Genomic DNA, 20,594 nt, shown 5'->3' with positions numbered 1-20,594 from the left:
CCTGATTTGAATGATACCTGGTGATAGTGTGTTTGTAATTGCCCCCCCCCCCCTATTCTTTGATCTGTACGATTTTCCTTTGTCCACAACTGGCGGAACCCTATAAAAACCCAACATCGAACTCATTATAGGTAACGAAAAGGGACTCTCGAAGCCCATAAAGACATATAGCTCCATAAGCTAACAATAAGAATGAATTAAAAAAGAGAGGACCATAAATTTACAAGTAAGTTATCCGTTTCGTCCAACACTAACGCTTATAAGCAGGATACTGGTGAGTCAAAATGCACAAAACTGACTGATGTGATACTGACATTCAACGACCTCAATTCAACGACTCGATGAAACGACAGTATCACATCAGTCAGTTTTGTGCTAATTGTTGCACATTTTGACTCACCATCATCCTGCTTGTAATCGTTAGTGTTGGACAAAACGGAAAACTTGTAAACTTATGGTCCTCTCTTTTATTATTTCGCAATCCTTGGCTCTCCATCCGAGTTAAATAATAATGAAGTTCACAAGAAGACCCCAGCATTTCATTTGCTTCGATTCTCCTTTTACTTTGAGTACTTCGAAGTAGTACTTAGTGCTGTTCAGTTATCAGAGGAAAACGTGCTATCAAGTATCATACCATACCAATTCTCTCTGCACACAAACCACAAAACTACCCACTGTCAGGGTACACACACGTACATGTACAATGTGTTCTAACGTTAGGTCTTACATTGAACCTATATTTGCAAAGATTATCCTGCCCAAGCTTGGTCAGCTTATGTGCAAGGTGGGGGGGGGGGTAACAACCTTGTTCTAAAAATGTAATACTAGTAGTAGTGCAGGGCAGGTCAGGCCTATCGGCTTGTTACTAGTCGTTAGTGCCCTTCAGGTTAGCCCTGGGGCTAATCTGTTGGGAGCTGAGCAGGCCATGAGGACCTCCCTGCCATTCACTATTGATTTCTGGAGTGAAGCTTTGGTCTTCTTGTGATTTGTGTGGTGAGGGTAAAGAATGGGTATCTATTCTGGATTCCTGGTATACTTCCATAAAGAACCTGGAATCGAAGAATCCTGATAGTATGTCTGGCCCACTACCCGGTCATGACATCTACGGGTAGTACTTCCTGGTCTCCAGTGAGTATTTCGACGCGAGTGCTGGTCAGACTGATTATTACCGGTGTGCGATCATGGTGATATTCTAAAGTATACTGTGATTACGACACTCACCAACCTCTTGATCTCGGTGTGCCTGAGAGTCTGAGAGTCTGAGACTCCGTAGATCTACCGTACCGACGAACCGGTCGCGCCACAGTGCGGTGCTTTTGCGTAGATCTACGTCGGACTGGCGAATTATTTGCAATCCGTCCTCCGCTCAGCAGCCCCTGACAGGTACTAATCTGATAACTGGTTCCTCGGCTCACGACAATGTCGGTGCGGCGCTCGACGAAGCGTTGAGCAGTAAGGTGAGGAGCAGACAATACCCGGTACTTGGCCTGAATGATCTTCGAATACGCTGGACTAAATGGACCGCGTGATGCCCACTAACGGAGTACTGATCTCTAGTCACCGTCGCTCCGCAAACCACTCTGTAACGGTTCACCGGCGCTACACCAACAGAAAACTATTACCAAAGTGTCTTGTCTTTTGTCCGTAGCTCAGTGGTTAGATCAATGCTGGCCTCAAGAGAATGTCCCTGATTCGAGTCCTGGTGGTGACAGTCAATTTTTCTTCAGATTTCTCCCGTTTGCATCATTCTTCTCCCTCAAACCAATGAATATCTAACCAACACTTGACTTTGCAGCCACTTCAGTACAGTAGTAGACACACTCGTTGATCCCACATCACACATCAGGGCTGCTGCAGACATCCAGGCCCGATTCGAAGCCGAACGAAACAGGAAAGGGATTGGACAATGGAGTGAGCTGCATAAACTCCATTCAGACTCTGAATGACCTGTCCGGCTAGGGAAACAGCTACCGCTAGGGAAACTGTTACTTCCAGGACTCTTTGGGTTGATTGCAGTCATTACCTGTGAAAAAGTCCCGTTCACACCGAAATACATTATACATGACATGCTGAGTGAAATCCGATCGAGTCACTCAAGAGTCAAGCTAGCACGTCCTGTGCATGTCCTGGCCTTGTGCTTGTTGTAAGGGGGCTGGGAAATGATGTGAGGAGCTTACTTGACTCGACTCACGTGATCGGATTTCATCGAGCAGCGCTGACATGTACTGATCTGATGTAGCAGGCTGGTGTCGCAGCATGCATGCGAGTGCAAGGAGCACTGCCACTGCACTGGGCCATGGCATGGCAGTGATGATGGCACTGGCACTGGCAGACTTGACCAGATGCTGCTGAGACTGAGAGAGCTAGCTAGAGCTCTAAACTCCCTAAAGTCAAGAATGTCTGATATTCGAAGAGGAGGGGAGTTAGCCTCAGTTAGCCTCAGTAGTGCAGTAGTCTGTACTTCGCCTAACTAAAATTATTACTTGCCCTAAGATACCAATGGCGATACCGATATGTATGTATGTATTGAATATTGTTTGCCTGATGATTGCACACAGTGCATGAAACTCGGAGTAGCGAAATATTACGAGTGATCCATTGTTTGTTGACATATGTATGTATGTATGTATGTATGTATGTATAACTCATAATCACAAGGTGATCGTAGAGGCATTAATCAGCGAGAGAATTGTGAATGATGTCTCTGAATCCAACTCTATCGTGTGCTGCATGAGAGAGAGCATGCAAGGGAAGACCCGTCCAACTTTTAATGTTAGAAATCCATGATGTCGCGGGCCTTCCTCTCGGTCGAGATCCAGGAGTTGATCCTTGCAGGAAGGGCTTGGAGAAAACGTCATGTCTCGTAACATAGCCAAACCACATCAACTTAAATTTCTTGACTTCGTTCGCTAGCCGCATCCTTGCTCCGATGATGTCATTGATTTCTTCCAGGATAGATTGGTTGGTACGCCGGTCGTGGTATGTTACTCCTAAGAGTCGGCGGAAGCATTTCATCTCGAAGGATGAAATTCTTCTCATTGATGAGGCAGATAATGTCCAAGATTGGCATCCGTATAAAACAGTCGCTAGCACAATAGACCTTACAAAACGAAATTTAGTAGGCAAAGAAAGTGATGGCGATTTCCAAATGAATTGAAGCTCAATGATCTTTTTCTTCCCTAGTGCTAAGCGTTTTCTTATCTCCACATCGGACTTGCCATCCGACGTGATTACAGCACCTAGGTATTTAAACTGGGATACCTCTTCTATTCGCTCATTGCCTACTTGAATGCACCCCAGATCACCACCGCCCTCCGGCGCTGCCATTGACTTGGTCTTGGAAGCATTGATCTGCATGCCTATACTAGTCTTGTTGCACTCGTATCCACGCGCTCGGTCAGGTCCATCAGCTCTTCCACAGACGATGCGATTAGATCTATATCATCCGCAAAACGTAGGTTGGTCACGCACATGCCGCCGATACATACTGACCCATCAAACTCCTCCAAAGCGTCAGACATGATGTACTCCATGAATACGTTGAACAGACAAGGCGAGAGTAAACAGCCCTGCCTGACACCCACTGACGTGGTGAACCAGTCGGTGATAGTGGATCCAACAACGATGGCAGCTTAAAGCGCTTCAACCAGGTCCACAATTCTTGCTTCGATGCCATGCGCGCTCATAATCTTGAATAGCGCTTTGTGCCAAACCCTATCAAAGGCCTTACGAAAATCGATGAAGCAATGATACACAGCCTGCTGATGGTCACGGTACTTTTCAATTAACAATTTGAGGTTGAAGATTTGCTCCACTGTGCTTCTTCCCTTCCGGAACCCTGCTTGCTCGTCCGCCAGCAAACCCTCCACTTGCGGCTGCAGATACCGATAAGATGAACCAAAATACTTTAAAAAAAAAAACAGCAGTAAGAAGCAGCAGTTTCACACGACGATCGTTTCGCTGTATGACGGCTCATCAGGTGTAGTTGGACACAACAAGTATTACTATTAGTTGTGTAGAAATGTCAGTTGTGTGGTAATGCCATTGTCACACTTTTAATTAAAATAATAATTACATCCCAGGCCACCTAGTAACAAACGAAAGCATTGCTCAAGCCCAGGTGGGGTTGAGAGACTGGCGTTCGGTCTACGGTGGAAAGTGGAAGCAAAGAAAGCGCATGTCCACCCAATCCCACCCAACCCTACCTGTGCCAAGATGGATACCTTCTACATTCAAACCAGTAATGCAAAGGAATATCCGCATATCCGGAATATTCTAGAACATCAGATTCTGGTGTCGGTATTCTAGAATACCGACACCAGATCAGAAAGATCAGAAAGAATGCTGTCTACAGCATTGGGTATTCGAACATTATTGCTGTTTTGCTGTATTATGCAGCTCCGACCATGATCTTCTTTGTAGTGTTGAAGATGAGAGGGTAAAAGCTTCTAGAAATTATGTTCTGAGAACTGTGAAGCTTGTTCTTTGGTCAAATTTGCCCGTTCACTAGTGGATATAATATATATTGACAATCCTCGTGTTCTGTGGACAACTTGACTGTTGGGTCTGATTGAGTGAAGTGACTGAGCCACTTCAGAAGAATATAGAATACTCGTTCGTTCGCCAAAGCGATATTCGAGTGACTATTCGTTCGAAGAAAGCACCGTTTTGTTGCATCACTGAGTCATAGTGAGTGCGTTCGATAATGCCCGCGAATCGATTCATGAGTCGATTCGCACTATTCACATCACGCCATGTGAATAAGGTGAATGGATTCCGAATCGATTCCAGGGCTAATGACATGAAAATCGAACGACTCGAATGCATGCGAATGATTCAAGTGCATAATCGAACGCAGCCAATGCCTACCGGTTGTCAGCCGCAATCCGGAGCGTCGCGTATCCGTTTCCTCTCACCAGCTTGCAAAGGTTCCGTAGCTTCGCACCACTGCACACTGCACAAACTCTCGGCCGGGCTAGGTGCCTTGGCTTTATGGCCAATCATCCTGACAGGACTCCGTGTCGGTGGTACAATATCTGTTCCACTGCTGCCGCTAGACATAATTATGCCCCCCCCCCCCCCACAGTCACCAGCGTGGGTGGGTTTTTAGCACGACGCCAAAAATTTCTAACCACTCTCGACATTGTAAATAATTAGTTGTAGAAAGTCAGTGCCGTTGGTCAGTGTCGTGCAATGTTATCGCATGAGCTGATTGTCAAGTAACTGGTGGTGTTAGTGGACTTTATAGCGTAACGTGTAGCTCCTCGCTTCTTTTTCCACTGTAGTGTAAGGTGCGCAAGCTCCACTGCAGCCACTTCATTGCACTGAGAACCCTACACACACCGTCCTCAACGTGAGTGTTCTCTTCGCTGCAAATTACGAATTTCTCGATCGAATTTCCTGACTGGAACACATCATCAGGATTGAGGAGAAAAACAGGTGAGGTGGACCTATATTATTCAACACAAGGTGGAATGAAACTACACCATACGTGAAGTACACCATCCATGAGGCACACACACACACCTCAGACCTGCCCGTCGCGGAAGCGATGATAGCGAACAGCTATGTTAGACATGGTAACTTGTGCTGGGATTACACCATTCAACAGCTTGCAAGGCTGATGAATTGACCGCCACTATGTTTAGCCTGGTATCCACCACACAGCTGATTGAAGTGATTTTTTCTGGCCAGTGAATCCCTATTTTTCATTTTCCATTTTTTTCTTCTTTTTTTCTTTACACACACACACACACACACACACGTGCGCGCGCACCATGATACCAGAGAAGTACGTCAATTTGAAAATGCACCGGATGTACACCCACAGATCTTCTCTTGTAGCAACGATACATGTAGCGGACAAGATCCCCGGGGCTTGTAACATTATACTCTTGATGGTATAGATAGTATGCTGATTTGATAGAAGCAGACACAAGATGTACTGGTGCCTCGAAGTGAAATTGGAGTTACTTTACCAACCAGCCTGCTCAACCGAGTATGGGAAACCCAGACCGAAATAGGCATACCAACAACCTCAGCCATGAAAGCTACAGTAGATTATGAACAGTCAGACCTGCACAAGGTAGCACCAGACTGACAAGGAGTACTGAGACATTCCACAGCAAGGTAGTGAGCTTGAGCACTGCTCGATAGCGCTAACCAACGGCCTTCCAACTGGGAAGGTTTATAGATAATACCATATTAGATAATTCCAAAGAGGGGAAGGTAAGCGCAGCCATCAAGCCGAACACAAGCCGTCCCATCATCGTACCAAGCCAACATTCCACTGACAGTGTGTGCCTTGGAATGTAGCTTGTGTTCGGCTTGATGGCGCTTACCTTCCCCTCTTTGGAATTATCACTAATATCCATGAACCTTCCACCGGAATATGCCAGCAATGCTTATGCACACAGTCTACGACAACATGAATATGATTCTCTCACCCGCATCTCTCGCCGTTCATTACGTACTGTATTTAGCTACCCGCCAATCGCAGATGTTCAGTGTATTCTGTCTTGAAACACTTGTGACCAAGGCTAGCGAAGTGCACTCGAAAAGCGAGCCATACATGATGTCTGGCATGATCACAGCAAGGAGAAACGTAATTCGGCTTCCAAGTGTGAGTGCACGTCGAGCGCGCCACAGAGCGCCGGTATTGCACGCAACTAATAATTCCTTTGCTATGGCGTTTATCTGGGAGTCCCATGACAAAGATTTGTTAGCACAACACTCTTCTTTAAGGACTAGCCCTCGACCCTTGAGACAGTCTGCCAGTGCAGAGACAGAAGAGGAGAGTGTATCCGAGATGACTGCCCAGACAGTGGAGCTGTAATACACTCCAATATCATCGGCAAACTGGATCGTTGGACACGGGTTGGCAACAGACAAATTTTCTCTGGTGTATAGACTGAACAGTAATGGCCCTGCCACAGAGCTCTGGGGACACCACATGTGCATACCACTACTCTACTCAGATTGGCTCCAATCTCAACTTGCTGTGTACGGCCGCTCAAGTACAGTAAAACCTGTCAAGGTGACCACTCTGATAAGGCGACCACCTGTCCAAGAGGACCATTACAACCAGGACCAAGGGATGCTATTCTCAGTCAAATGGCCCTGGATAAGGAGGCCACCTGGTTACAAAGACCACGTTTTGAAGGTCCCTTGAGCGGTCGTCTTAGACACGTTTCACTGTACAATGCAGCTGCAGAAGCATGCTAGGGAGTAGGGAGTAGGTATTGTACTACTCCTTTGGCATGAAGCAGGTTATCAGTTAGTAAGCACAACGAATCCTCTGTCGAGTGTCCCTGGCGGAAAGCAAACTGTAACGCAGTAGCGCATTTGTCTTACTCGGGAAGGTGGTGAGCTGCTTCTGCACAACTTTCTCCAATAGTTTTGAAATTATTGGCAGAAGGGAGACTGGGCGGTAGTAGTAAGTTGGCAGGGAGGGGTCTCCATTCTTAAGGGAAGTTAAGGCAAAAATTAAAATTTCACCAGTTGTAGTCTTCGGGGTGCTGAGTCGAATGGTCTTGGTCCGAGGAAGCTGAGACGCTCCCTTCCTACTTGAATCCCAATCGAACTCGCGCACTTCCACCGAAACTGGGTGACTGCGCCCTACTAGATGGGGATTTGTATGCAAAATGTCACTAAAAGCGCCATTTCGTTCTTATAAAAGCACGGATGACCGCGATTGGCCCATATGTTGTAGTCTTTTGGACGCTGAGTCGACTGGTTTTGGTCCGAAAAGGCTGCGATGCAGCGTTCCTCCTTTATTCCCAATCGAACATGGTTGAACAAGCGGTCACGTGCTCCTGGGTGCCCAAATCACCTGGTCACCACGCCAGCAGGCGACAACTTTCACACCAAGGTTCAACTCGAGTGACAGGACTGCACCCGAAAAAAGGTCAAACAGGCTAGTAAGTTGTACCCTGCAGGCACGCGCTGGCACGGTGACCAGGTCCAGGTGACTGGCGTACGCAGCAGCACGTGCCACGTGACCGCTTGTTCAACCATGTTCGATTGGGAATAAAGGAGGAACGCTGCATCGCAGCCTTTTCGGACCAAAACCAGTCGACTCAGCGTCCAAAAGACTACAACATATGGGCCAATCGCGGTCATCCGTGCTTTTATAAGAACGAAATGGCGCTTTTAGTGACATTTTGCATACAAATCCCCATCTAGTAGGGCGCACTCACCCAGTTTCGGTGGAAGTGCGCGAGTTCGATTGGGATTCAAGTAGGAAGGGAGCGTCTCAGCTTCCTCGGACCACGACCATTCGAATCAGCACCCCGAAGACTACAACTGGTGAAATTTTATTTTTTGCCTTAACTTCCCCTTTAAACAAGGGTCGTACATACATGTACATGTACCTGTCCTGTAACCATGATGTACGCTAACTAGTTGCTTGAGCTGGGGTGGAATGATACCACTCCGAAGGGAAGCGTTGAAGATCTTGGTGAGAGATGGTACCAGCAGATCAGCGCAATCTCTCAAAAGGGCTCCTGGAATGCCGTCACTGCCCGTGGCTTTAGTGGGATCGACTTGGGATAAAAAAACGTTTGACGTTAGGCCTTGACGGATTATGCTAGCATAATATTTTGCATAATTCCTACCAAAGTCGAATAATCGCATAATTCGAGGCAAATTGCATACGAATCGCATAAAATTGTAATAATCCGCCTGTTCGCATCAAATTCTATACAGTTGTACATGTTCTACAAGTACGAGTACAAGTACAAGTAGATGCACTAGGAAGTTGTAGGTTTACGACTCCCTTGATAACATGTCCAGTCCACTACAATCAGTGATGGTCGTAGCTAGGTCGGACGGTGCGTTGACCCCGTTGAACTTTTGCTACTACAGCACAACGCCCTCTACAAAAACTTTCCCTTGTTATTTTGCACAGAACCATTTGCATTAGCGTGAGCATAATGCGGCATAATATGATAACTTTTAGCATAAAAATAGCATAATTCTGCAATTTTTTCAGCAATGCGAAAAGCATAATTTCACGAAAATATTAGCATAATCCGTCAAGGCCTATTTGACGTGGTGAACATCGACATCAGCAAATGAATGGAACGAGTCTAGTTGAGGTGGACCCTCCGGTGCGGAAATGTTACTGGGTCTGGCCTCATCTGTCACCACCGGACAGAATGCGTCCGAAACCTGCTCAATGTCACATGTCGGCTCGCGACTTTGTGTCTTTCGTCCGGTAACAGCATTCAAGTCTGACCATATTTTGCGTGGGTTCCGGCTGTTCTCCTCGAACTGATTGAAGAAATGCTGATTGCGCTTCCGTATACGTTTGCAGCATTGGAGCGAGCACGCTTAAATGCTGCATGAGCTTCAAGGTTTGCTCTATATATCACACCAAGCCACTTGCGATGCAGTCGGCGCTTGTGCTGGTTCAACTAATTCCTTGTAGAGTTCCCTGTCAGACCATGGTGGTAGATGCTTGGTTTCTCTACTCTAGCAATGCATTGCTCAAGCGGAACGTGGCGGTTCAGAACGGCAAGCAAACGGTCATACCAAAAATCCCACATTTCTTAGGCCGACTCTGGAGGGTAGGCGTGGAGCTCCGCTGCTGCTAAGTCACGCCTGAATGCAAGTTGGTCAATATTGTGGAGCCGACGGCGTGTGCACCCATTGCCATTGGAAACCTCTGGTCGCACACAGCATTTGTTCAATGTTGCCTCAACTCCGAAGTGGTCACTTTACTTTAGTTCTCTTGTTTGACTACTCCCTGGGTCACGGAGTATTCTTCCTGAACCCCGAAGACATCAAGCCAAATTATGCTGAGCGTGCCGGGATACTGCGTCGGAACTTCGTCGTGCCTTGTGGATTGAAAATTTGGGATTATAATGTGGCTTCGGTCACAAACATTCGACGAGCGACAGTCGACACAAACAGCTGGTGGTAAGGCTTTTAGCGATGATGACGACGAACGGCAAGTCAGTGAGGGCCCGTGAATGCTTCGTTGCTTCGGTGATTTTACTCATCATTGTACTGTGGCTGTTCTCAAGATCAGTAACATTGGACTTACAAACGATCCTGGGTAGATCTACGACTCAAGGGCAGAACAGCCGCACTCCATCGACTAGCTTCTATCATGAATCTCCTGAGAACACTCGTTCAGGTGCAAGCGGCAGGAACAAGTCTTGTACACGACTGCTGTTAATTGTTATATTTAACTGGCCGAATCTCCAGCATGTTCCGTTTATTCACAAGCTCTACGGCGAAGCTGTAACTAAGATTGTGTATTATTCAGATGAAGAGAATCGCACAATCTTGGAGTCCATCGTGTTGGACTCTCAGAAGGTGCCTTTCAGCACGTAGCCATATCGGACGCCATGAGATGCTACCCAGATTTCGATGGTTACCTGTGGATTGCAGATGATATCTTTTTCAATTACCCAGCTGTGTTTTCACGGAGAAACTTCTCGAATGTGTGGACTTATCCATATGAGCAGCCTGTGCTTTCTCTAAATCTGACGAAGGAAGCTAGCAAAGTTCCATACACCCACTGGGGGAAGCCTTGGGGAAGGGCAGCTGCAAAGGAGAGTTACCGTTGCACGCCCATGAAGTACAAGGATCGCTTCTTGTCGCGCCTAGCGTGCCGCGACTGCATGGTCAAGGGTGGATCTGACATCGGCTATGTACCCCGCCGGCTGGTTCCCGTCTTCATGGAGCTGTCGTACGTATACCGACACGTGTTCTTTGAGATTGCAATTCCAACAATGCTGCGTGTGATGGTTGGCAGTGTCAACTCAGACATAGAAACCTTCCAGAACGGCCTGTACATTTGGGGACCTTTCTCTCAGAAGGCGGATAAAGCACGTCGCCTGTGGAAGGTGGAGAACGCCTTTGTTCACTCAACCAAGTATAGCAACCCGGCGCAAAAGGCAGATGCTGTGCGGTGGATGGCGGACTCACGCAAGAAGTTCATGAATGTGCCCGCTACTAGTAGAGTGTGCTCAGTGTCAACAGTGAAAGGCTGATGCTACCGAGTGCACGTATGTTTTTAGCATGCGTTAACAAACCTCCGGCAAATGCTTTTAAACACAGGCCAAGTTTAGACCCCGTCAAAGATCTCGGCTCAGAGGCGCCTCGGTCTTCCACTAATTTTTCAACCTATGTGCTTTTTCAGTTCCTACAGCGAGCATGCGGTGACAAATCGATCGATCCGGGTGCTCTGTGAACCCGTACAGTGCATTGTTTTTGGTAGAGGTCAATAGTGGAACATGGAAAAATAGGTGAACAGTTTGTTTCCCTTACCCCACCCCCTAAAATATTTTCCTGGCTAGAAATAACCCTGCATTGTTGTCTAATTAATAATTATAGCAATAAAATTAATATTGTCTTCGTGTCACCTATTCACAATACTGTCTGGCCATTTGATGAATTATAATAAAATAAAACGATAGCTATCACAACCATACCATACCCTAACCAAAGTCGGACACTCAATCCCAGATGGGTCTCCCAATAATTCAAAATATCCACACACTCGGAATTGAGCCTGCAACCTCACGTTTACAAGAGAAGGCCAATATTCCAAACATTCAACCCTCACCACTGCTAATTGGGGTGGCATTACCCTCAAAGAAGCGCTAGAAAAACTCAGCATTTTCGTGATATGAGTACAGCACAACTGAGTACGGCATGTCCTAGCATGGTGATGCAGCAAAGTCTACTGTTCTTTCGAGCCTTCAAATCGAAAAATCCCAGTTGAAATACTCTTGGGGCACTGTCAGATCGAATAAATTCGAATGGTCGAATATTCTTTACAGCCCTTCTCTCCAAAGCATAGGGAGAGGAGAGTCGCGTCAATTTCCCGCTGCTGCTGACAAAGATGACTGTTCGTAATGCAGAGCTGAACTGCTATGGCGGGGTGCAATGTTAGAGTGTTGTTTACTGAAAAGATAACTGGTAGTTGTACCAACACCCTTTGAATGGGAGTTGACTTTTAAAGGGGCTCATTATGGGTTGAGGATGACAACAGCTGTCTGATTTGGACAAGAAAGGATCAGAATGGCTGTGATTAGGCATCCCTTTTGCACAAGTGCCTCACTGCCCTCAGCCTGCCTGATGACTTGTGGCAAGTTGTGGCATGCAGCACTGCAGAGAAGTTGTAAACAAACCAGCAGTGGCCTGTTCTTGATACATGTATACCCCCTACTTTGTGTGTGTGTGTGGCTGTGTGTGTGTGTGTGTGTGTGTGTGTGTGTGTGTGTGTGTGTGTGTGTGTGTGTGTGTGTGTGTGTGGCTGTGTGTGTTGTGTGTGTGTGTGTGTGTGTGCGCGCGTGTGTGTAGGGGTACATCATACATGTATAATTGTGTAGGTGTGTACGTGTGTGTGTGGGGGGGGGGGGGCTTACTCCTGTAAGCTGCTTACATAGACTCACACTGTCAAATGAAGTATGTAAGGGATGCCAAAACTAAGATTACTTTGCGAAGTCTGCTATCATTGTGGCGGATTATCAATTGTTGTTTTTATGTGTGTATGCCTGAAGGCAGGCTGCTGCACTGGAGGAGTCAGATAGTGATACTGTGCACTATGCATGGTTATAATAACAATGAACAGAAGTAACAGTTTTGATTGTTGCGACTGACCTTGGCTGTACTGTGCGATAGTAGTGCGACTGACTCAGTCACTGTCTGTAGTCTGTGGATCTGCGAGCGTTCTCAGTACATGTATCACACTCAGTACAGCAGCCTGTATCATGGTCTGGATCTCCGACTCCGGTCTCCTGGGCCATAGTAGTAGTACTAGTAGTAGTACTAGTAGTCCCCTTTGGCCTTAGGCCTACCCAGTCCAGCCTTGAGAATGCGTGGCCTGGGCCAGATCCCACTGCTGACAGCTAGCTAACTCTATCCGGCCTAGCCAGATGGCACGGTACAGTCGGTATCACCGGATCCGATCAAGTGTGCACCTGCACAGGGCGAGGGCCGGAGGAGTGTAGCTCAAACCGTGCTAACTCCTGCCTCGGATCAAGTGAGCGAGGCCAGCCGGCGGCAGGTCGATGAATGAGTAAAGACTCCATAGGCGTAGATCTACGATCGCGTCAACGCCGGAAAGACCCAGTTCACGTGGATTTTTTGCTTCATTTGCTCGTTCGACCTTTCGCTGTCAGCAGCTCCCAGAAATATTCCTGGAGCTCACCCAGCGGAGTAAGACTAAGAGAAGAGAGGGGCTGCTGAGCGTATTCTATCTGCTTTGCAAGTCAAGAGACTCAACACAAACTATTCAAGTGAAATCCAGGCCTGGGCACTGCTAAGCTCAGCCTCAGGCTGATCCACTCCGTGAAGACGCAGTAGATCTACTCGACACATGTAGATTCTACACAGCAACGCGTGCACTGCAGTCAGGTTTAGAAGAGAGCTAGCGTCGAGTGCTAGTGCAGTCTGTCATCAACTAATCATAGTAATCTTCACATGAGGGGCTCATTCACAGTCTAGCAGTACAGCGATATCCCCAGTGTCCGGTGATTTTACGCTGGTGGTTCTGTTCCGGTGTAGACTCTACTCCACGCCGCTGCACCGCTGCACCTGCAGCTACAACACTCAGCGTTCAAAATCTGCAATAGATCATCAACGCATACCATCTGAATGCCAGTCAGCACATCAATCCGCTACACAGCGAGCAAGTGTTTGTCGCTGTGTCGACCGCTGCTCGCCATTCCCGAAATTGGCGGCGGCCCTGGTCTTGCCGGCGTTCTGCTACTGCAACCGGACATGGGTTGTTGCGTATCGTGCATGGACGCATGCTGCGACTGCTGCTGCGTCTGCTGCTGTGGTCGGCAGCGTGGTCGGCGTCGTCGACGGGTCGGCAGGGGCGAGCGCAACAGTCTGAAGCGGACAGCCCTGAACAAAGTCTCGGTGCGACGTTTGCCGAAGGAGGAGGAATCGGCAAGGGAAGCTCTTGCGCCGGATAAGTCAGCGCCGGAAGTCGAGCAGCTTCAGGATTATGATCTGTAAGACTTAGTGTAAGAAGAAACCAAAAGCTGTCAAACTCAAAGCACGTGTGTGTGTCCGTTTTCCGTTCGCTTGATACTTAGAACTGCATCGTCTTGTGCAGTTCCCTTTTTGTGGCTGGGATGATTATTCGTGAGCGCCCAGATCGACCTATAGAGCTGCACAGTCCTGCCTTGGGCGGCGCTGGCAAGGTGCATTTTCACTACCAGCATGTGAAGTAGCGTTCGTGAGGGCTTCGATCGCAGATAGGCGGGGTGCTTTTTGAAGTTTTTCTTGTTCTCCGAATACTGCAATGTAAATGTATCGAGTCAAGGCAGCTGTCCAACTCGAAAGTAGCAGCGTAGTGTGTGCATGGTCTCGCAGAAACCGACACCGTCCACACTACAGCCTTTCAGGGCTCTTGCTTTCTTCTTCTTCTTCACGATTTACTTCGACGGGTGTACTAAATGTTGTACTACACGCCGCTTGTACTACTAGCGCTTAGCAGGACAGGTGGCATCCGAGAGTTGGAAATCGTGTCCATTCCAATCGCTCCGGTGCAGCCGGTGATGAGTACACCAGCACTAAAACACACCAGCACCGGGTGGCACGTGTTAGCTTTCAATGTTTTCTTATTATTTTACCCGACAACTACGGTACATGATTGTACATGGGTATAAACAGCACAGCGGGCATGCGGCAGTGGAAAGCTGCGCTCAAGCAGACCGGTACCATTACAGTAAATGACTATGTAAATGTATAAATCCCCCGTGACCAACAGAATCAGGACTAGTAAAGTGCTAGCACCAGTAATCATGCTGATCAAATCCATAATGAATAAGGCATAAAGGCTATAAAGTATAAACAATGTGTGGATTGTAAACAATAGAACCTGGTCAGTTTCACCAGGCCAGGCTGAACAAAGGACTATGAACCAGGCAGCCATCAGCACTTGAGCCTTGATTCAGCACTGCACTTCTACCTTAGTGCTCTTGTTGATAATTCATGGTGCAGTTAAACTCCCCTGCACGGCTGTTCGCGCACGGACATCTAACAATATGGAGTCGTTCGGTGCGATTTACGTAACGCGGTGCAAACCTCATGAATACGATGGGAGTTTGCGTTTTGGGATGAAACTCATGTCACTCTCCGTGTGGTTCCACGATTTCGCAAGTCAAACCAGGATTTACTATTTGGAAGCGCTCGAGCGAGATACTCAATATCCAGACAATTTGAGAGAGAAGGAAGGTAAAAGGAACTCCTGCCGTGGTCAACCAGCATCCTGACCTTTTCGAACCTCTCCAAGCTGTCCCTGGTAGTCTGGATATTGACGCGCGCACTGATTTTCAGCTTCTCCTCGCCGGGATCACGGGTGCAACTTTCAAATTTGCCGATATGCACTCGAACAAACGCACAATTGGATCTACATCACAATTTCGGGGCTATCTGTGTGCTTGCTGCCTTTTTCAGCAATACCCCACATGTCTACTGGGCAGTTTCCACCAGGTCTCGGCCTCCTGGACTCAACAGCGACTCCAGCGCCATGCCATCTGTCCCCTAAATCGCATGAAAAGGTAGCTCAGCATCGAACGCACGGGACCTGAAGTTTGTGCACGGGACGTGATAAAACTTGGTGAAGATAGCCAGAAGATAGTCCTCTACCTGGGAAAACTGAAAGCTAGACTGGGAAAACTCCTGAAAGGTCTTCTTGACGCAGGCATGTCAATGATGAATCAAGGAACGAGCGAGAAAGAAGGCTTGACTTGTGCAACGCGGAACAAACTGTTCCTGAGACGAAGTTGGCCATGTGAGGTACCAGCGGAAAGCTAGTTTCAAGAGGAACACGGAATACCTGTTTTCCGGGTAAACCTGGCCTGGTAGCTTTCTAAATCGAGCGAAAACCACAGCGAAATCGGCTGCTGAGAATTTGAAAATTCAAATTTCCTTGCCGATCCAGCCCAATCGAGACTTTTGGCTGCCATCTTGTTAAATGTCCAAATTTCGCCAAAAAAAACAGCCGTGCCTGATCCTCACCCAACAGGGGCACTTCCCTTTCTTCAGAGGTGGGGGTGGGGGATCAACTAATTACTTTCTTACCCATAAAGAGTCAATAGCCAGGCTTTTCAATGGAAAATGGCCCGAAAAATATTGATAGGCATAAAACGACGTGCGGACTATTGAAGTATGTATTTTGTGTTCTAAGATATGGGCAATTCCTAAATATGTGCCTGGTCCCAACCTGAAGAATTGTTTCAATTTCTAGCCAGGAATCCAGCCATTGGTGTTCTTCCCCTTGGCACAACAAAATGTCTACAAGCATGTGTACTGTAGTTGTGTAATGCCCTGCGACAACAGTGCATGTTAGACAGGAACATGGCCATGAGTGTCTCTATCACGTTGGCGGCTTCCCATTGAGGCATTACTGCCATTGCCAGTACCGCACTCGCAATGGTTCAGTAGAGACATTGTAGGTTGGTCCTGTTACCAAGTCAAAGATGGGTGAAAGTCCTCCAATCTTTGTGACTAGTGTTTCTGTTCAATACTTTGGCATCGATCTTGGTTAAGTGAGCCTATTGGAAGAGAAAGATATTTCGCATCCATTTTGGCTGTAATGTATTTGTTGGGATACGGTTACCCGGTGGTCCCAAGCTGCCCGGATGGGAGATTGTACTTGAAGTACTAAACATCACGCACATGCAAGTTTGGGTGTAAAAATAACAGGAAAGTTCACACATCCGCGTTACCACCGGCTATACAATTGTGCTGAGAAACACAGCCAGCTTAGGGCGTTTTCCTGCTGTCAGACTGCCACTATGTCTGGTTGTACCAAGGTGGCAGGTACAGCCTCTAGCGCAGATGTACCATATATTCTCTTTTATAAGCGCCGTGCTTGTATTTTTCAACACCCCTCTACCCGTGCTTATAAAAGGAGGCCGCGCTTATATTGGAGAACGTGCCTATAATTTTTTCAACCAATACATCCGTACAGAGCAAGAAGAAATACATGCTAGATACCATGCATGCAGCATAGAGAATATACGGTATAGGGCAAGTTTGTGTGCTGTGTGTGTCCGCTGTGTCTCTTCTCGTAATATTGAACGTGTCTTGCAGCTCTGCGCCACCCAACGGACACATTGAATCAGGCGCAACGGATGACAGGCATGCCCGGGCAGACGTTGGCGATGAGAATGAGCCTTCGGATGACGAGGCGGTGCAGGTAACGACAACAGTCGGCGAAGCTTTTGAAATCGAAATACACGGCAACTCGCCGGAAGTGACCGAGGACAGTCAGCGTGAAGAGGTTGAGGAGCCAACGGCCGAGCTGGAAGTGATTGAGAACACTGAAGCAGCTCAGGAACCAGAGCCAGTTCCCAGTCCTGAACCTGAACCCGAACCTGAAATAGAAGACGAGCCCAGGGAGGATGAAAAGGAGAAAGAGGAAGAAGAGGAGGATGAGGAGGAGGATGACGATGACGATTACGACTTCAGCTTTACTATGCCAAGTGAGTGTTCTGTACTTGTGTTTCTGTGTGTGTGTGTGCACGCGTGTGAGTGTGTGTGTGTGTATATGTGTGTGTGGGTGTGTGTGTGTGTGTGCGCATGTGTGTGTGTGTGTGTGCGCGTGCATGCGTGCGTGTGTGTGTCACTGTGTGTGTGTGCGTGTGTGTGTGCGCATGCACGTGCATGTGTGTGTGTGTGTGCGTGCGCGTGCGTGCGTCCGTGTGTACATGCATGTGTGCGTGTGCGTGCGTGTGTGGATGGAAAGGGGGGGGGGGGTATTCGAGTGCAGTGAGTGCACATGATGCTGCTCAATGAAATCCGGTCGATGTAAGTGAAGTTTGAGAACTGCACCAACGCACAGCCCAGTGTTCACAGATCTGATGCTGTGCAGCGCCCGGCAACGTGGCATTGCTGTGCAGTGCCCGGCAACGTGGCATTGCTGTGCAGCGCCCGGCAACGTGGCATTGCTGTGCAGTGCCCGGCAACGTGGCATTGCAGTTCTGCCAACCTTACGTATTTTTCCGTATTTGTACGGAAAATCACTCCTCCGTCCGCAGTACGGAATTTGAGCAAAATGGTACGGAAAATTGAAGAGGATCGATCAGCTACAGATATGTATGTAGACGCATGGCAAGCGCCAACTGAGCGATGAATATCCCTGTGCCAAAGCGAGTGCATGCCGTGCTTCGACTACATGTGGCACAAAATATCATGTTGTGGTACAAGTCACACATGTTTTGCACCACCAAGTTCAGCCACCGACAAGCGTGCGAGTGTCAAAAAAGCACAATACAAGCGATGCACACGTCAGTACATTGGTAGTACGGAAAACACTGCAAAATCAGAAGTCACTGTACGCAAAACAGACCCAGTTGGTTGGGCACTACTGGCATTGACTCGCTTGATCAGATGTTATTGAGCGAAACTGTCCTTGTGCATGACAGCGTTTGTTTGGCGAGTTAAAGCTACATGCCTGTATGCTGTAGAGGTTAGAATGCGTGTGAATGACATCGTCGTATACATACTTTGTATGGAGTGGCGAACCAGTCTTGCAGTGCTTGTGATGCCACTCCATACAGAGCGCCTCAATGATGACATAGTCATGCAAAGCACCTCACTGTCACCGATGGCGAAATCATTCAAAGCCCATCAATGATGACGTATTCATGCGAAGCACTTCGGTATGGATGTTATCATGCGAAGCACCTCCAAAGATGACGTTATCACCACCCCAAGCCTCAAGCATGTGTGCCTTGTGTTTGGTTCTTTTGCATCCTCTCTAATTGTGCTAGCAATGGTGACGTCTGCAGCAGTTGTGGAGGTCGAGGAGAGCTCCATGCAGCTGAAAAAAGTCTCGGTGAGTTGACAATCAGAATTCTACTGCCGCATGCAGGACTTGATGGTTGCCCCTTTGCTCAAAGACTTGTAAATGCTGACAGACAGGCAGAACGTGCTCACACAATATAGAAGAGAGAGAGAGAGAGAGAGAGAGAGAGAGAGAGAGAGAGAGAGAGAGAGAGAGAGAGAGAGAGAGAGAGAGAGAGAGAGAGAGAGAGAGAAAGAGGGAGAGAGGGAGAGAGAGTGAAAAGAGAGAGAGAGAGAGAGAGAGAGAGAGAGAGAGAGGGAAAGAGAGAGAGGGAGAGAGAGTGAAAAGAGAGAGAGAGAGAGAGAGAGAGAGAGAAGGTGTGCCTACAACATACATTCCCTCTCTCCTCTCTACTGTTGGCTGGAATAAAACTTGTTTTTCCTCTTTGTTTGCTCATGTACTGGAGCACGGCTGGTGTGCAGTATACGGAGAAAATGCAGTCAAGAAGGGTTGCATGTAGTGATGTCATCTTTTGAGTTAGGTAATTGCTAATTACGAATCATGGAATTTCCCTTTTATTTCGGTGTGCGCACTGCAGGAGGTTGTTCAGATAGAGGAAGTCGAGCATGAGCTTGAGGCCGCTCATGAGCTGGATCACGACAATTCAAAACTGGACTTGGACAAATCAACTGAAGATGTCTCGCTGGTGGAGAACGCCGAATAGGATCGAGGGGATGCCAAGGACGCAAACAGACAGCCACCAGCGACTTGTGTGCGTGCAATGGATGTGAACCGGCCACGCGTGCTTCGAAATCTGTACCCGTAACGAGTCGTGAATGTGGCGAGTGTAACAGTAGCGTGCTGGTACGAGTTGCATGTCACTCACGGCACCGCACTCACGGCACCGCTTCTCTACACACGCGTCAGCAGTGTGCACTAGGACGCAGCTTTAAGAAAGCCAATAGCTCTGTCGTGCTGCATTGAGATTTGCCTGTGAAACTGCAGCGTAGCCTCTGGCGGCCATTACTCTCCATAGGGGGTTGAGATTATCTTTTCTTTTCACTCATTGCTGACTTAACGTTGTCTAGGAATTTTACTAGCACCGCTTCGTTTTCTGCTGTTCGTTTGGTGAATGTGAACAAGAGAATTCAAGATAACAATTTAAGATGTGCTTGGTGCTACAAACCACCCGAAAGTGATCGGGATTGAAGTGTGAGCATTCGCTGTAACGTTCTTATAAAAAGAGATACTTGCCGTCGTGTAAATGTATACGACTAAAAGCGATGGGAATTTTGACCCATCTCTTGAAAAGGCTTGATTGCAATGCAAGCTTTTGAGTGACAAGCGTTCAATGTGATCATGTCATTGTTTCTTTTTTTTAATTCCCTAAGGTATTGGGATCTCCAGGAGCGAATCAGCAAGGGGGACAACAGGTGGTACAGCACATGATTCAAATCAGGCTCTTTGCCAACCCTTGCATGACACTGCTCGGTGCAATGTGCCGTAACTAGGTGAAGAGCTGAGTAAAGCTTGCTTGTTCAGGCCACCTAGGCCCCACCGCTGACTATGAAGTTGTGGAGAAAGGCAGAAAGGTGGTGGATGCATGCGTGTCTGTCATTACCAGTGTCAAGTGGGAAATCAGTGAAGTCGGAATCTATATTCTGTTGGTGATTAATTAAGTGAATCCGGATAGTTCTAAAACTTCTACCCTTCTGAGCATTAGCAATGCGGCTAATTTGGACAATTAATTCCCGTAGCTATGCAAAAGACGTTACTTCAGTAACATCTGGCGCTAGCCAGGGTCCACACAGCTTCAATGTGGTGTTTA

At 47.6% G+C, this 20,594-nt stretch overlaps 2 protein-coding genes across 3 annotated transcripts in view; one reads left to right on the top strand and one right to left on the bottom strand.

Annotated features, from left to right (window-relative positions):
- Positions 1–1,966, bottom strand: part of LOC135822594 (uncharacterized) — a 28,676-nt gene extending 26,710 nt beyond the window's left edge. Inside the window, exon 1 of one of the 2 annotated variants that reach the window (XM_065335401.1) lies at positions 1,222–1,966. The gene's annotated coding sequence lies outside the window, so the exon portion shown is untranslated. The remainder of the gene's footprint in view (positions 1–1,221) is intronic. The other variant, XM_065335400.1, reaches the window with a different exon arrangement.
- A 10,851-nt stretch (positions 1,967–12,817) lies between these two features.
- LOC135822593 (histone acetyltransferase KAT6B-like) lies at positions 12,818–19,931 on the top strand. The gene is made up of 4 exons (XM_065335399.1): positions 12,818–13,979; positions 17,071–17,462; positions 18,753–18,817; positions 19,365–19,931. The coding sequence occupies exons 1-4, from the start codon at positions 13,615–13,617 to the stop codon at positions 19,488–19,490; spliced, it is 948 nt and encodes a 315-aa protein (XP_065191471.1). The 5' UTR covers positions 12,818–13,614; the 3' UTR covers positions 19,491–19,931.
- Positions 19,932–20,594: the final 663 nt, after the last annotated feature.

This window comes from Sycon ciliatum, chromosome 8, assembly GCF_964019385.1.
Source record: "Sycon ciliatum chromosome 8, ocSycCili1.1, whole genome shotgun sequence".
Taxonomy (NCBI): Eukaryota; Metazoa; Porifera; class Calcarea; order Leucosolenida; family Sycettidae; genus Sycon; species Sycon ciliatum.
Note: the sequence above shows the minus strand (reverse complement) of the source record. Positions and strands in the feature narration are given on the sequence as shown.